Source organism: Medicago truncatula, chromosome 3 (assembly GCF_003473485.1).
Source record: "Medicago truncatula cultivar Jemalong A17 chromosome 3, MtrunA17r5.0-ANR, whole genome shotgun sequence".
Taxonomy (NCBI): Eukaryota; Viridiplantae; Streptophyta; class Magnoliopsida; order Fabales; family Fabaceae; genus Medicago; species Medicago truncatula.
Window position 1 is genome coordinate 31,817,441 of NC_053044.1, and position 14,804 is coordinate 31,832,244.

A 14,804-nucleotide genomic window follows, 5' to 3' on the forward strand; every position below is an offset into this window, starting at 1 on the left:
TCATTCTCTTACGTAACTAATATGTTATTTTTATAATATTATCAATTATGATTTGAAATATTTTGATGGGGCCTGCGTGCCGAAACGTTTTATGGATTATGATATAATTTCCGCTGCAATGTTTAAGTTATTTGGTTAAATTATTATTTAACTGTTTTGGATTATGTTATATGTGATATCCCGTTGTTTACGATGCTTACTCTGATAAATGTTTTAAGAAATTTTTATATTGGGAAAACGGAGTGTTACAGAAACTCCCCCTATAAATACCGCATTCCTCATTCACAATTTCTCATTCATAACGAAGTGGTTCAAGAGGAATGCAGTCACTATGCATCTAGGGAGGATTCTCTCTCTTCACTCCAAATTTTTCTAGAGTATTTTTATTTCTTTTATAATTTCTCTTTAGTTACCATGGGTAACTAAATCTTTTTAGGCTTGGGTTCTAAGATTAACCTCTATTCTGGTTGTTGGATAATTTATGTAAAGTCTTTATTTTAGTTATTTATCTTTATGCTACTAGTTTTACTGTTGTTGCGTAAGATTTGTCTACTAAAGCATAATCTACTTAGAATAATTGAACGTGAGTTAACTGTTAATTAATTCCAACAAAATGAATAGAGATGATTCAAATTATGTTCAATATTTAAGCTAACTGTGTCCTCTATTTAAATTAATTGTTATATATTATAAACCTGATATAGCATAGCCTATATAGGGCTCACATGAAGCGATCACAATCGATAAAACTATATTCTATAGCTAACGGTTGATCCTACAATACGCTCAATCAATGCAAAAATATGTTGTCACCTATTGGGTTCATATTTCTATAAATAACTTTGCCACGGCCAAACAGTATTATTTCTCTTTTGTGTTTTTTTCTTTTTATATCATGAAAGGTCAAAATAATGGATATTTGTTAAAATAAAATAGCATGAATCCTTATCATTGATGAGTTTTTTATATGACCTCCTTACTAAGCATGATAAAGAAACAAATTGAACACATTGATGCATTTAAGAGATATTTAATAATTATTCTAATTTTAAAAAGTATCTATAATATACATAAAGAAAACTACCTCCTTTCAACACTTTTGGGTTGAATTTTTCTTTCTAAAAATGTCATCAATTTTCAATACAAATAATACATATAATAAATAGACAAGAATAAATTTAAATATTAAAAAAACGTAACAAATACGATATGAATATATATATATATATATATATATATATATATATGTGTGTGTGTGTTTTTTTTTTCTTTATCATTTAAAAAGTGTAACAAACTAAATGAGTATATTTATATTTAATTTTTTCCAATTACATCTTTAAACAACTTTTTCTATAATAAAGATTGTTGTTGGTGTTATTGAAATAAATAATCATGTTTAATTTGGTTTGTTATACCTAGAAAGCAACAAAAATTTATATTTTTAGTTTTAATCAAAATCAAAATTTCATAAAAAAAAAATATAATTCATAATTTTCAAATTTTAACGCGGTAAAAAGAGTGAAAATACGGGCACGTAAGTGCCCATCTTTACGCTAATTTTATAATTGCATAAGTGACTTTTTAGCTGATGAAACGATATCATAATCTTTATAAATTGTAAAACCACATTCTATTTGTTATATGCAAAAGGCGAGAAATATGGCTAAACTTGTCAAGCTTGTTTATGTTATAATTGTGTTTTATACCCTATTTCTTGTTGCAACGGAAATTGTTTGTGAGCTAATTTTTCATACTCTTGAAATTTCCTTTTATTTCTTTTTATCTCGTTTTAGTAACATTATTTTGTTCTTTTTCCTTCAATACAGCGGGTATTCCTTGTAACGATGATGTTGATTGTCCACAGACTCTGTGTGAACAGTTAATTGCCGACTTCAAGTATATGATAGATTTTAAGTCGGAGTGTGTTTCCCGTATGTGTGCATGTACCGGAAGTCCCGTTTAAGCTGCACTGGTGGTTGGTTTTGGTTCAAAATGGAACAATGAAAAATACCTTTAATATTGGGTTGCTTATATATTTTCACCATAGATGTGGAAATCATAATAGGCTATTAATAAAATTATAAATTATACATGTGGCCTTTAAATATCTTTTCTACGTACCCTTGTTATTAATTAATTACTAAAATCAAAAGAAATTTCCTTCTCAATTACATGTCGTTGAGTTTTCCACCTAGATATGTGTTGTATTTTTTATCTTATTAAAATAACATAAAATCTTATTTACTCTCAATCAAAATCAATCTAGAATATAAGGGTGTCTCTATGTACTTCTCTAGGTGTGTGTTTAATTGTTTTTTTTGTTGCATATATGCAAATATCAAGTCATAAAAACATGTTTTACCTTAATAAACACAACCAGGTGTTACTAAAAAATATAATCATAAAAACCTATAATGAAATATAGATATACAAATCAAGGATAGAGGGAAAAGAAATATCTTCAAATAATAGATGGAAAATAGTGTTTTATTTCTTTCTTCATTACGAGAACTACGATCTTTGGCTCTGGAACTGAATCATTTCCTTGTATCTGAGAAAGACTTCCAGATTCAAAGGAAGGAAGTTTAATTGGACTGAATCAGAAATTTTATTCTATGATTGATCAGTATAAACATCAACACCTTCGAATTGGATCAGTTTCTCCTGAACAAATAAGTGCTTGGGCAAAAAAAATCCTACCTAATGGAGAAATTGTTGGAGAGGTAACAAAACCCTATACTCTTCATTACAAAACCAATAAGCCTGAAAAAGATGGATTATTTTGTGAACGAATTTTTGGGCCTATAAAAAGTGGGATTTGTGCTTGTGGAAATTATCGAGTAATCGGAGATAAAAAAGACCAACCCAAATTTTGTGAACAATGCGGAGTAGAATTTGTTGATTCTCGGGTACGTAGGTATCAAATGGGGTATATAAAACTAGCATGTCCAGTAACCCATGTATGGTATTTGAAACGTCTTCCTAGTTATATTGCGAGCCTTTTAGATAAACCTCTTAAAGAATTAGAAGGTCTAGTATACTGCGATGTGTGATTTGATAAAAATTCTTATTGTACAGATTTCAAATGAGAAACTGTCATTCCATTCAATTAAATTGGAATGTCCTCTATCTGGCATGTCTCTTGGGATGAGTAACATGAAGCTCAGAATTCATGGGTGTATTGAATACTCCCAAATCAATAAGGGAATTGGTCTATGGTCAATTCAGTAACAAATAAATATTTATTTATAACCGTACGTACCTTGTGAAAAAAAAAAAATTATTTTTTTGTGGAATTAATTATTTCATCTCTTTTTTTTTTAAGAACTTAAATTAAGTTCAAAGAATAAAATATAATATATCATGATTGCCGAAGTCTATCTATCGCATATAGGCTTAAAGACATCGTGGCATAACCGTCGAGGTGACGTCTTGACCTAAAAGATCAAATGGTATGATACATAGACAAAGAAATCTCTTATGAATTCGAGGATATTCCTTTTTTTATTAAAAAGTATATTTTAAAGGATTCTTCGTTCGAAGGGAGGTAGACTACTCAAGAATTTTACATTGAATTTCTGTCGTAATTTCGAATTGCATAAAGAATTCAGAAACAAAGAAGAATGTATCAATGAAATGTTGCTTCGTCTGTATTGATAACTTGAGTAAAGAGTAAACCTTTTTTATTTTAGATTTAGAGGTTTTCAAAAATTTGAAAACGGAAACCACTTTCTTTATCTTTATTGTGTGTAAATACTTTAGCCGGATGAGAGGAAACCCTCACGTCCGATTTTCAAAGGGGGAGATCCATCTTATTGGATCCTATCCAAATTTTTCGTTTGCTAGGCCCGTAGTTAAAAAACCTACTTTCTTACGATTACGAGGTTCATTCGAATACGAAATCCAATCTTGGAAATACAGTATCCCACTCTTTTTTGCTACTCAAGGTTTCGATACATTTCGAAATAGAGAAATTTCTAGTGGAGCAGGTGCTATACGAGAACAATTAGTTGATTTGGATTTAAGAATTATTATGGATTCTTCGTTGGTAGAATGGAAAGAATTAGGAGAAGAGGGATCCGCCGACAATGAAAATGAAAATGAATGGGAAGATCGAAAAGTAGGAAGAAGAAAGAATTTTTTGGTTCGACGCATGGAATTAGTTAAGCACTTTATCCGAACAAATATAGAACCAGAATGGATGGTTTTATCTCTCTTACCAGTTCTTCCTCCCGAATTGAGACCAATTATTCAAATAGATGGAGGGAAACTAATGAGTTCGGATATTAATGAACTCTATAGAAGAGTTATCTATCGGAACAATACTCTTATTGACCTATTAACAACAAGTAGATCTACACCAGGGGAATTAGTAATGTGTCAAGAAAAATTGGTACAAGAAGCCGTGGATACACTCCTTGATAATGGAATCCGCGGACAACCAATGAGGGACGGTCATAATAAAGTTTACAAATCGTTTTCAGATATAATTGAGGGCAAAGAGGGAAGATTTCGAGAGACTCTGCTTGGAAAACGAGTTGATTATTCGGGGCGTTCTGTTATTGTCGTAGGTCCATCACTTTCATTACATCGATGTGGATTGCCCCGCGAAATAGCAATAGAGCTATTTCAGACATTTCTAATTCGTGGTTTAATTCGAAAACATTTTGCTTCGAACATAGGAGTTGCTAAGAGTAAAATACGGGAAAAAGAACCGATTGTATGGGAAATACTTCAAGAAGTTATGCGGGGGCATCCAGTATTGCTGAATAGAGCGCCTACTTTGCATAGATTGGGCATACAGGCATTTCAACCTATTTTAGTAGAAGGACGTGCTATTTGTTTACATCCATTAGTGTGTAAGGGATTCAATGCAGACTTTGATGGGGATCAAATGGCTGTTCATGTGCCTTTATCTTTGGAGGCTCAAGCAGAAGCTCGTTTACTTATGTTTTCTCATACAAACCTCTTGTCTCCGGCTATTGGGGATCCCATTTCCGTACCAACTCAAGATATGCTTATAGGACTTTACGTATTAACTAGCGGAAATCGTCGAGGTATTTGTGCAAACAGGTATAATCCGTTTAATTGCCGAAATTCTAAAAATGAAAAAATTAGCAATAATAACTCTAAGTATATGAAAAAAAAGAACCCTTTTTTTGCAATTCCTATGATGCAATTGGAGCTTATCGACAGAAAAGAATAAATTTAGATAGTCCTTTTTGGCTCCGGTGGCGAATAGATCAATGCATTATGTCTTCAAGAGAAGTTCCTATCGAAGTTCACTATGAATCTTTTGGTACCTATTATGAAATTTATGGGCATTATTTAGTAATAAGAAGTATAAAAAAAGAAATTCGTTGTATATACATTAGAACCACTGTTGGTCATATTTCTTTTTATCGAGAAATTGAAGAAGCTATACAAGGTTTTTCTCGAGCCTATTCATATGGTATCTAATCATATAGATGGTTAGTGTTGATATCCAAGCTAGGTAAATTTATGTTATGATACTGGCGTAAATTCAGGTCAACTAGCATCTTTTCTATTTTCTACGTGAATAAACATAAAGAAAAGGAAGTTTTCCAATCATTCACTCAAATTCATTGTCGAACCGAATCCCACTGAGTGGAATATGGAGGTACTTATGGCAGAACGGGCCAATCTAGTCTTTCACTTTCTTCCATGCTTAGTGCGCATGATAGAAAGAGTCGAGCTTTGGAGTTTAGAAGTACTTTTTCTTTATCTTCCTTTGACCATGATGCTTCTGGTGTGAGTGTATCCACCTTTGTTGTTGCATCAGTTGTCATAGGTATATGTTCTCCATTTGTGATTATTTTCCACATATCCACGTCTTGGGATCTGAGGAATAGTTTCATTTTTCCTTTCCAGAAATAATAGTTCTTTCCATTGAAGAATGGTGGTCTTGTGCATGATAGACCTTCTGGTATGTACTTTTCTTTTGACATTGCCTTCTTCCTGAATCTTTTCCTCCAACACTTGTTAGGTGTTTTTGTAGAGCCCGGGCTCTGATACCAATTAAAGTAGCAATAAACGTCACAAGAAAGGGGGGGTTTGAATTGTGACCCTTTTAAAAATTATTCCTGAAACTTAAGTTTAGATTTATATACTCAAGAATAATCTTGGTGTATGTTAGCTTAACAAGATTAGAGTATATAACAATTAATTGAATTTAGAACAGAACATTCTGAAGACTGATTATAAACAGAATGAGAAAAATGATGTTAAGTTAAAAGATTATTTTAGCAAGGACCAGAATGTTCTGGAGATTAATAAAATAATGTGTGTGTGTGTTGTGTAACTTTAAATAAAGAGAGAGATAGAGATAGAGAGAGAGAGAGAGAAGAATAACACAGGAGAGTTATCCTGGTTCACCAAACCCGGCTACTTCCAGTCCCCACACCTCGTGTGAGATTATCCACTATAGTTTTCTTGCTAACAGAAACTTCTGACTAGCACTACAATATCTTGATCACACCAGATCAGTCCGTAACCTCTGTATTATCAACCTCAGCAGGCTTATACAATTCTTTGCACACTAGCAAAAGAAAGGTTGGAATTTTCTATCTCAAAACTATTAAGCCCAATAGACTTTGAGAAATACAACACTCTTTGTATGAAGAGATTTGTTTTGGATCGAATAAATACTCAAATCTTTGTTTGAGTTTTACAAGAGGCAAATTCAAGAGAGATGATCCAAGAGATATAGTGAGAGAGCTTGGAATTTGCTTTGTTTGTGAAGAGCTTTGTTTGTAGTGATGATTTTCACTTTGAGAGATATTAGCTTGCAAAACTCTTGCTTATGACCTTCAAAGGCCCTTGTATTTATAGGTGAGGAGTGTCTTGGTACCAAGGGAGAAAATAGAGCTGTTGGACACGTTTTTGATAGCTGTCCAAAGTCTCAATTGATTTCTCTTTTCTTCTTTAAAATAGCCAGAACGTTCTCAGAATGTTCTTTCTGATTTGCCTGACTTAGAAAGCACTGTTGCTTTGCTTGCGCATGAGATAACCAGCTGTGATGAGCTGTATAACTTGCAGCCCACTTCTGATGATGTCATGTCCTTTTGCTCTAGTGATGTCATGCTTAAGTAAGCCATGTGATCTTATCCATTTAATGGGCTTTACTTTTTCAAATGGGCTTAAAGCTTTTCTTATGGCCCAATAGACATAATCAGCCAAGCTTTCTTGCTGTGCAGACTTGTTCGCTTTTGATGTACTGTTCCATTTTCATCGTTTTCGCCAGAACGTTCTCAATTCATTCTCATGAAACAAATTCTCACAAAAACGAATTAGTAGATAACAAGATTAAATAAATATAATATGTTTGTAATCTTTAAAACATCAAATAAGGATTTTGTCTCAACAACTTTGTCCTCCGCACGATTTATTAGGAGCTTTGTCCTCCGCACGTTTAAAGTATATTAATACTTATGATGACGATTGGTACCACATGCATATAAGGAGTCTAAGAGCATTGTCGCATTGTCGTGTCTAAGATGCTATGTTGTTGATGATGATTGAATATGTGATTACGTGATAATTGTTTATCAAATATGCAAAGTTGTTTAAGATTGAATATGATGTTAATGTTAATTTATGATTCGAATTACATTGATTAATATTATTTTGTTATGAAATCTCACCCCTTCTGCTTGAAAATGTTGCCCTTCGTATGGGTAACTTGCAGGTGATCGTGCTTAGTGTGCAGTTTGCCGTTGTGAGTGGCCTTGCCTCGCTGTGTCGTCTAGGTCGCTCTGATACGTAACGGGATGGGGTTTTATGTTATGCATGCTTCATTCTCTTACGTAACTAATATGTTATTTTTATAATATTATCAATTATGATTTGAAATATTTTGATGGGGCCTGCGTGCCGAAACGTTTTATGGATTATGATATAATTTCCGCTGCAATGTTTAAGTTATTTGGTTAAATTATTATTTAACTGTTTTGGATTATGTTATATGTGATATCCCGTTGTTTACGATGCTTACTCTGATAAATGTTTTAAGAAATTTTTATATTGGGAAAACGGAGTGTTACAGAAACTCCCCCTATAAATACCGCATTCCTCATTCACAATTTCTCATTCATAACGAAGTGGTTCAAGAGGAATGCAGTCACTATGCATCTAGGGAGGATTCTCTCTCTTCACTCCAAATTTTTCTAGAGTATTTTTATTTCTTTTATAATTTCTCTTTAGTTACCATGGGTAACTAAATCTTTTTAGGCTTGGGTTCTAAGATTAACCTCTATTCTGGTTGTTGGATAATTTATGTAAAGTCTTTATTTTAGTTATTTATCTTTATGCTACTAGTTTTACTGTTGTTGCGTAAGATTTGTCTACTAAAGCATAATCTACTTAGAATAATTGAACGTGAGTTAACTGTTAATTAATTCCAACAAAATGAATAGAGATGATTCAAATTATGTTCAATATTTAAGCTAACTGTGTCCTCTATTTAAATTAATTGTTATATATTATAAACCTGATATAGCATAGCCTATATAGGGCTCACATGAAGCGATCACAATCGATAAAACTATATTCTATAGCTAACGGTTGATCCTACAATACGCTCAATCAATGCAAAAATATGTTGTCACCTATTGGGTTCATATTTCTATAAATAACTTTGCCACGGCCAAACAGTATTATTTCTCTTTTGTGTTTTTTTCTTTTTATATCATGAAAGGTCAAAATAATGGATATTTGTTAAAATAAAATAGCATGAATCCTTATCATTGATGAGTTTTTTATATGACCTCCTTACTAAGCATGATAAAGAAACAAATTGAACACATTGATGCATTTAAGAGATATTTAATAATTATTCTAATTTTAAAAAGTATCTATAATATACATAAAGAAAACTACCTCCTTTCAACACTTTTGGGTTGAATTTTTCTTTCTAAAAATGTCATCAATTTTCAATACAAATAATACATATAATAAATAGACAAGAATAAATTTAAATATTAAAAAAACGTAACAAATACGATATGAATATATATATATATATATATATATATATATGTGTGTGTGTGTTTTTTTTTTCTTTATCATTTAAAAAGTGTAACAAACTAAATGAGTATATTTATATTTAATTTTTTCCAATTACATCTTTAAACAACTTTTTCTATAATAAAGATTGTTGTTGGTGTTATTGAAATAAATAATCATGTTTAATTTGGTTTGTTATACCTAGAAAGCAACAAAAATTTATATTTTTAGTTTTAATCAAAATCAAAATTTCATAAAAAAAAAAATATAATTCATAATTTTCAAATTTTAACGCGGTAAAAAGAGTGAAAATACGGGCACGTAAGTGCCCATCTTTACGCTAATTTTTATAATTGCATAAGTGACTTTTTAGCTGATGAAACGATATCATAATCTTTATAAATTGTAAAACCACATTCTATTTGTTATATGCAAAAGGCGAGAAATATGGCTAAACTTGTCAAGCTTGTTTATGTTATAATTGTGTTTTATACCCTATTTCTTGTTGCAACGGAAATTGTTTGTGAGCTAATTTTTCATACTCTTGAAATTTCCTTTTATTTCTTTTTATCTCGTTTTAGTAACATTATTTTGTTCTTTTTCCTTCAATACAGCGGGTATTCCTTGTAACGATGATGTTGATTGTCCACAGACTCTGTGTGAACAGTTAATTGCCGACTTCAAGTATATGATAGATTTTAAGTCGGAGTGTGTTTCCCGTATGTGTGCATGTACCGGAAGTCCCGTTTAAGCTGCACTGGTGGTTGGTTTTGGTTCAAAATGGAACAATGAAAAATACCTTTAATATTGGGTTGCTTATATATTTTCACCATAGATGTGGAAATCATAATAGGCTATTAATAAAATTATAAATTATACATGTGGCCTTTAAATATCTTTTCTACGTACCCTTGTTATTAATTAATTACTAAAATCAAAAGAAATTTCCTTCTCAATTACATGTCGTTGAGTTTTCCACCTAGATATGTGTTGTATTTTTTTATCTTATTAAAATAACATAAAATCTTATTTACTCTCAATCAAAATCAATCTAGAATATAAGGGTGTCTCTATGTACTTCTCTAGGTGTGTGTTTAATTGTTTTTTTTGTTGCATATATGCAAATATCAAGTCATAAAAACATGTTTTACCTTAATAAACACAACCAGGTGTTACTAAAAAAATATAATCATAAAAACCTATAATGAAATATAGATATACAAATCAAGGATAGAGGGAAAAGAAATATCTTCAAATAATAGATGGAAAATAGTGTTTTATTTCTTTCTTCATTACGAGAACTACGATCTTTGGCTCTGGAACTGAATCATTTCCTTGTATCTGAGAAAGACTTCCAGATTCAAAGGAAGGAAGTTTAATTGGACTGAATCAGAAATTTTATTCTATGATTGATCAGTATAAACATCAACACCTTCGAATTGGATCAGTTTCTCCTGAACAAATAAGTGCTTGGGCAAAAAAAATCCTACCTAATGGAGAAATTGTTGGAGAGGTAACAAAACCCTATACTCTTCATTACAAAACCAATAAGCCTGAAAAAGATGGATTATTTTGTGAACGAATTTTTGGGCCTATAAAAAGTGGGATTTGTGCTTGTGGAAATTATCGAGTAATCGGAGATAAAAAAGACCAACCCAAATTTTGTGAACAATGCGGAGTAGAATTTGTTGATTCTCGGGTACGTAGGTATCAAATGGGGTATATAAAACTAGCATGTCCAGTAACCCATGTATGGTATTTGAAACGTCTTCCTAGTTATATTGCGAGCCTTTTAGATAAACCTCTTAAAGAATTAGAAGGTCTAGTATACTGCGATGTGTGATTTGATAAAAATTCTTATTGTACAGATTTCAAATGAGAAACTGTCATTCCATTCAATTAAATTGGAATGTCCTCTATCTGGCATGTCTCTTGGGATGAGTAACATGAAGCTCAGAATTCATGGGTGTATTGAATACTCCCAAATCAATAAGGGAATTGGTCTATGGTCAATTCAGTAACAAATAAATATTTATTTATAACCGTACGTACCTTGTGAAAAAAAAAAAATTATTTTTTTGTGGAATTAATTATTTCATCTCTTTTTTTTTTAAGAACTTAAATTAAGTTCAAAGAATAAAATATAATATATCATGATTGCCGAAGTCTATCTATCGCATATAGGCTTAAAGACATCGTGGCATAACCGTCGAGGTGACGTCTTGACCTAAAAGATCAAATGGTATGATACATAGACAAAGAAATCTCTTATGAATTCGAGGATATTCCTTTTTTTTATTAAAAAGTATATTTTAAAGGATTCTTCGTTCGAAGGGAGGTAGACTACTCAAGAATTTTACATTGAATTTCTGTCGTAATTTCGAATTGCATAAAGAATTCAGAAACAAAGAAGAATGTATCAATGAAATGTTGCTTCGTCTGTATTGATAACTTGAGTAAAGAGTAAACCTTTTTTATTTTAGATTTAGAGGTTTTCAAAAATTTGAAAACGGAAACCACTTTCTTTATCTTTATTGTGTGTAAATACTTTAGCCGGATGAGAGGAAACCCTCACGTCCGATTTTCAAAGGGGGAGATCCATCTTATTGGATCCTATCCAAATTTTTCGTTTGCTAGGCCCGTAGTTAAAAAACCTACTTTCTTACGATTACGAGGTTCATTCGAATACGAAATCCAATCTTGGAAATACAGTATCCCACTCTTTTTTGCTACTCAAGGTTTCGATACATTTCGAAATAGAGAAATTTCTAGTGGAGCAGGTGCTATACGAGAACAATTAGTTGATTTGGATTTAAGAATTATTATGGATTCTTCGTTGGTAGAATGGAAAGAATTAGGAGAAGAGGGATCCGCCGACAATGAAAATGAAAATGAATGGGAAGATCGAAAAGTAGGAAGAAGAAAGAATTTTTTGGTTCGACGCATGGAATTAGTTAAGCACTTTATCCGAACAAATATAGAACCAGAATGGATGGTTTTATCTCTCTTACCAGTTCTTCCTCCCGAATTGAGACCAATTATTCAAATAGATGGAGGGAAACTAATGAGTTCGGATATTAATGAACTCTATAGAAGAGTTATCTATCGGAACAATACTCTTATTGACCTATTAACAACAAGTAGATCTACACCAGGGGAATTAGTAATGTGTCAAGAAAAATTGGTACAAGAAGCCGTGGATACACTCCTTGATAATGGAATCCGCGGACAACCAATGAGGGACGGTCATAATAAAGTTTACAAATCGTTTTCAGATATAATTGAGGGCAAAGAGGGAAGATTTCGAGAGACTCTGCTTGGAAAACGAGTTGATTATTCGGGGCGTTCTGTTATTGTCGTAGGTCCATCACTTTCATTACATCGATGTGGATTGCCCCGCGAAATAGCAATAGAGCTATTTCAGACATTTCTAATTCGTGGTTTAATTCGAAAACATTTTGCTTCGAACATAGGAGTTGCTAAGAGTAAAATACGGGAAAAAGAACCGATTGTATGGGAAATACTTCAAGAAGTTATGCGGGGGCATCCAGTATTGCTGAATAGAGCGCCTACTTTGCATAGATTGGGCATACAGGCATTTCAACCTATTTTAGTAGAAGGACGTGCTATTTGTTTACATCCATTAGTGTGTAAGGGATTCAATGCAGACTTTGATGGGGATCAAATGGCTGTTCATGTGCCTTTATCTTTGGAGGCTCAAGCAGAAGCTCGTTTACTTATGTTTTCTCATACAAACCTCTTGTCTCCGGCTATTGGGGATCCCATTTCCGTACCAACTCAAGATATGCTTATAGGACTTTACGTATTAACTAGCGGAAATCGTCGAGGTATTTGTGCAAACAGGTATAATCCGTTTAATTGCCGAAATTCTAAAAATGAAAAAATTAGCAATAATAACTCTAAGTATATGAAAAAAAAAGAACCCTTTTTTTGCAATTCCTATGATGCAATTGGAGCTTATCGACAGAAAAGAATAAATTTAGATAGTCCTTTTTGGCTCCGGTGGCGAATAGATCAATGCATTATGTCTTCAAGAGAAGTTCCTATCGAAGTTCACTATGAATCTTTTGGTACCTATTATGAAATTTATGGGCATTATTTAGTAATAAGAAGTATAAAAAAAGAAATTCGTTGTATATACATTAGAACCACTGTTGGTCATATTTCTTTTTATCGAGAAATTGAAGAAGCTATACAAGGTTTTTCTCGAGCCTATTCATATGGTATCTAATCATATAGATGGTTAGTGTTGATATCCAAGCTAGGTAAATTTATGTTATGATACTGGCGTAAATTCAGGTCAACTAGCATCTTTTCTATTTTCTACGTGAATAAACATAAAGAAAAGGAAGTTTTCCAATCATTCACTCAAATTCATTGTCGAACCGAATCCCACTGAGTGGAATATGGAGGTACTTATGGCAGAACGGGCCAATCTAGTCTTTCACTTTCTTCCATGCTTAGTGCGCATGATAGAAAGAGTCGAGCTTTGGAGTTTAGAAGTACTTTTTCTTTATCTTCCTTTGACCATGATGCTTCTGGTGTGAGTGTATCCACCTTTGTTGTTGCATCAGTTGTCATAGGTATATGTTCTCCATTTGTGATTATTTTCCACATATCCACGTCTTGGGATCTGAGGAATAGTTTCATTTTTCCTTTCCAGAAATAATAGTTCTTTCCATTGAAGAATGGTGGTCTTGTGCATGATAGACCTTCTGGTATGTACTTTTCTTTTGACATTGCCTTCTTCCTGAATCTTTTCCTCCAACACTTGTTAGGTGTTTTTGTAGAGCCCGGGCTCTGATACCAATTAAAGTAGCAATAAACGTCACAAGAAAGGGGGGGTTTGAATTGTGACCCTTTTAAAAATTATTCCTGAAACTTAAGTTTAGATTTATATACTCAAGAATAATCTTGGTGTATGTTAGCTTAACAAGATTAGAGTATATAACAATTAATTGAATTTAGAACAGAACATTCTGAAGACTGATTATAAACAGAATGAGAAAAATGATGTTAAGTTAAAAGATTATTTTAGCAAGGACCAGAATGTTCTGGAGATTAATAAAATAATGTGTGTGTGTGTTGTGTAACTTTAAATAAAGAGAGAGATAGAGATAGAGAGAGAGAGAGAGAAGAATAACACAGGAGAGTTATCCTGGTTCACCAAACCCGGCTACTTCCAGTCCCCACACCTCGTGTGAGATTATCCACTATAGTTTTCTTGCTAACAGAAACTTCTGACTAGCACTACAATATCTTGATCACACCAGATCAGTCCGTAACCTCTGTATTATCAACCTCAGCAGGCTTATACAATTCTTTGCACACTAGCAAAAGAAAGGTTGGAATTTTCTATCTCAAAACTATTAAGCCCAATAGACTTTGAGAAATACAACACTCTTTGTATGAAGAGATTTGTTTTGGATCGAATAAATACTCAAATCTTTGTTTGAGTTTTACAAGAGGCAAATTCAAGAGAGATGATCCAAGAGATATAGTGAGAGAGCTTGGAATTTGCTTTGTTTGTGAAGAGCTTTGTTTGTAGTGATGATTTTCACTTTGAGAGATATTAGCTTGCAAAACTCTTGCTTATGACCTTCAAAGGCCCTTGTATTTATAGGTGAGGAGTGTCTTGGTACCAAGGGAGAAAATAGAGCTGTTGGACACGTTTTTGATAGCTGTCCAAAGTCTCAATTGATTTCTCTTTTCTTCTTTAAAATAGCCAGAACGTTCTCAGAATGTTCTTTCTGATTTGC

General features: G+C 32.5%; 2 protein-coding genes and 2 long non-coding RNA genes across 4 annotated transcripts; all 4 read left to right on the forward strand.

Annotated features, from left to right (window-relative positions):
• The first annotated feature begins 1,578 nt into the window (after window positions 1–1,578).
• On the forward strand, window positions 1,579–2,171 carry LOC11408265 (uncharacterized). The gene is made up of 2 exons (XR_003009991.2): window positions 1,579–1,735; window positions 1,827–2,171. It is a non-coding gene; the product is annotated as an uncharacterized lncRNA (long non-coding RNA).
• Window positions 2,172–3,053: 882 nt separating this feature from the next.
• LOC120579358 (DNA-directed RNA polymerase subunit beta') lies at window positions 3,054–5,345 on the forward strand. Its single transcript, XM_039831356.1, has one exon. The coding sequence runs from the start codon at window positions 3,767–3,769 to the stop codon at window positions 5,204–5,206; it is 1,440 nt and encodes a 479-aa protein (XP_039687290.1). The 5' UTR covers window positions 3,054–3,766; the 3' UTR covers window positions 5,207–5,345.
• A 4,042-nt stretch (window positions 5,346–9,387) lies between these two features.
• On the forward strand, window positions 9,388–10,064 carry LOC25489162 (uncharacterized). Its single transcript, XR_003009992.2, has 2 exons — window positions 9,388–9,547; window positions 9,639–10,064. It is a non-coding gene; the product is annotated as an uncharacterized lncRNA (long non-coding RNA).
• Window positions 10,065–10,867: 803 nt separating this feature from the next.
• Window positions 10,868–13,438, forward strand: LOC120579359 (DNA-directed RNA polymerase subunit beta'). The gene has a single exon (XM_039831357.1). It carries the CDS (start codon window positions 11,582–11,584, stop codon window positions 13,274–13,276), a length of 1,695 nt encoding a protein of 564 aa, XP_039687291.1. The 5' UTR covers window positions 10,868–11,581; the 3' UTR covers window positions 13,277–13,438.
• Window positions 13,439–14,804: the final 1,366 nt, after the last annotated feature.

Excerpts from the sequence above, each read along its gene's own strand:
- LOC120579358 (XM_039831356.1), top strand. The coding sequence starts at position 3,767 with ATGAGAGGAAACCCTCACGTCCGATTTTCAAAGGGGGAGATCCATCTT.
- LOC120579359 (XM_039831357.1), top strand. The coding sequence starts at position 11,582 with ATGAGAGGAAACCCTCACGTCCGATTTTCAAAGGGGGAGATCCATCTT.